Source organism: Borostomias antarcticus (assembly GCF_949987555.1).
Source record: "Borostomias antarcticus genome assembly, chromosome: 5".
NCBI lineage: Eukaryota > Metazoa > Chordata > Actinopteri > Stomiiformes > Stomiidae > Borostomias > Borostomias antarcticus.
In genome coordinates this window covers 2726065-2728564 of record NC_140238.1, presented here as the reverse complement: position 1 = coordinate 2728564, position 2500 = coordinate 2726065, and the positions used below count along the sequence as shown (strand labels likewise).

The 2500-nt window shown below is 54.7% G+C and overlaps 1 protein-coding gene across 1 annotated transcript in view; it reads left to right on the top strand.

Moving 5' to 3' along the window:
* Positions 1-2500, top strand: part of LOC311309179 (signal-induced proliferation-associated 1-like protein 1) — a gene marked incomplete at both ends in the record, with an annotated part of 24761 nt that overhangs the window by 8287 nt on the left and 13974 nt on the right. The window contains 2 exon segments of the mRNA XM_084438358.1: positions 2097-2451; positions 2453-2497. Coding sequence (XP_084294484.1) covers positions 2097-2451; positions 2453-2497 — 400 coding nt within the window.

Here is a 2500-nt window from a genome sequence, read left to right as displayed (position 1 = left end):
GCGCCGCAGGATTCCTGAGCAGCCGAGCACAGAGTCTCCCTCAGCGTCCCTCCAGACTCCACGGGAACAGTTGTCCTGGCTGCCTCTCTCAGCTCCCCCCCCACCCTTGTCAGCACATTTTGGGCCCCCCCCTCTCTCTCTCCCCCTCTCTCAAACCCCCACCCCCTACGGACGACTTGTGGAAAAACATTTTTTTACGGGAAAGGTTTTTTTTGGGGATGTGGATCCCAGCGAACGTCGTCGTCTGTGGAGAGGATCCGTGTGATTGGGCGGTGAAGAGGCTGGTTCGCCTGGTTTTTCTGACAGGAATGAAACGCGAGGAGAAGACTGGGAACGAAGCTGTGAGGACTCTCCGCTCTGCTCCACCCAAAGCTCACTTCTCAGTTTCCCTGGCTCAGGGCTGTCAAAGCCTTTACTCTGGGGAGCTAATGGACACTTAAGACTCAAACGGTCACCGTCTCGGGAGAGGACTTACTGCCGGGAGATTTGTTTTGGCTGTTAAAGGGTAAACAGTGACGGATAAAGGATCATAACATTGCTTGGAGGGAAACTAGGAGTAGCTAGAGGGACCGCACTTATAGCTTGAAAGGACAGGAAGAGATTGGATCTGGATGGTTCGGCAGGAGCAGGTGGGATGTGTGTGTGTGTGTTTGTGTGTGTGTACTCACATGCTTTGTGTGTGTGTGTTGTGCTGTTGTGATGTTGACCCAAGGGAGTAGTGGAGTGGGTTAAGGGACAAAATCCCAGGAGTTTCAGCTGATCACGTGCACAGCTACATGGTGACACACACACACACACACACACACACCCTAATCACACACAGCAGATCGTCATTTATGTGATTTCTTTTCATGATACACGTGTTGCACAGACGATTTCAGTGAATGTTATGTCTGTTTGAGTAATATTTTGAGCATCATTCAGACTATTAGCATAGCCTTTGATGTAGAAGTCAGTCATAATCTCATTACTGGTCTGGAACTTCATAGAGATGCTTAAATGATAGTGGAATGGCCATGGCTAACTCGCGTGAGCCATATTGCATACCAATCAAATCTCTGCATAGAAAAAACAGGCTGCCCTCGCTAGCTAGCTCGTACTACCTCTCCCTCACTCCTCTCTGTCATGGGATGGGGGGGGGGCATTGTGGCTTTGAATGGTCACCTCAGTTTGAAAAAGCAGGCTCGTCAACCGTGGAGAATGTCCATTTGTACGCCTGGTTTAGCCAGGGCTTGGGTCGGGGCCGTCACGGTGCGTGCACTAGGTTGTGCGCTACTGTATCTGGCTAATGGGCTGGACTAAGCCTTGTCATGACGCCCACGTCAGCCCGCTCACGCCTGCCTGCTCTATACCGGGGTCCTATACTGCTTTGCGCTCAGCGTCTTGCTGGCTTTGCATCCCAACTAGGCTAGATCCGGCGCTAGCTTGTCAGAATGTATTTGCGAGGTCTGCATCACAAGCTAGCTTTAGGGAAGCTTTGCATCGCAGCAAATTAGCCCGGGCGCTACAGTGACTTGTCTCTTCGTTGTTACCGCTGATCTGTCTCTGATAAGGTGTAGATTTGGTCGAGCCTATGGGAACCCCCCCACACCCCACCCCCCGCGGTGAACAATAGGGGCTGAAACAGCTTCACCTAACAGCTTCACCTAGCTGCCGGACTAATTGATAGAAACCCAGCTCCAGTTCGGCCATTGTGGAACTATAATGGGAGCTGTAAATGTAGGAGTTGTGGGCGGGAAACCGAAGTCGAGCCCCGCCCGGCGGACGCCTCACGCCCTCCTTTATGCGCTGAAGTGAAGGGGGTCAGGGGGTATAATAGTCGAGGGAAAACTCTGGCGAGGACACCTCTCCTATTCCCTCCCAACCGGAATGACCGTTTTTTTTTTGCTGTCCCCGAAGCTTTGTTGCCCTGAACCTGTTCATGTGTCACCCGAGTCCGGCGTCGCAGACGGATATTGTGTTTGAGTCGTCGAGTGGTTCTTGGAAAAAAAGGCCTCGCTAAGTCTCCGCGGTCATACGATCTGGACGTACTTTGTTCTGTGTTTATGTGTTATTCTCAACTTGTCTATCTGCCCCCCCTCCCTCCCTCTCCCTAGCGTGGCTGTCACTCGTTCTCAAGACGTGCCGTCCTTTGGCCCGCCCCTCCCTAAGGGCGTGACCTTCCCCAAGTCCACCATCTTCCGGGACTTCCTGTTGGCCAAGGTCGTCAACGCCGAGAACGCCGCCCACAAGTCGGAGAAGTTCGGCGCCATGGCGACGCGCACCAGACAGGAGTACCTGCGGGACCTGGCGGAGCGTCACGTGACCAGCACGCCGGTGGAGCCCGCCGGGAAGTTCCCCTTCATCTCGCTGGCGCACAAACGCCGGGAGAGGGCGCGGCCCTACAGCGGGGCGGAGCTACGCAGCCTGGGGGCGGTGACGTGGGCGGTCCACGCCGAGGACCAGGTGGCCCGGGGCGGAGAGAGAGTGTCTGCTGGCCGTCTCCAACGACTTCCTGGTC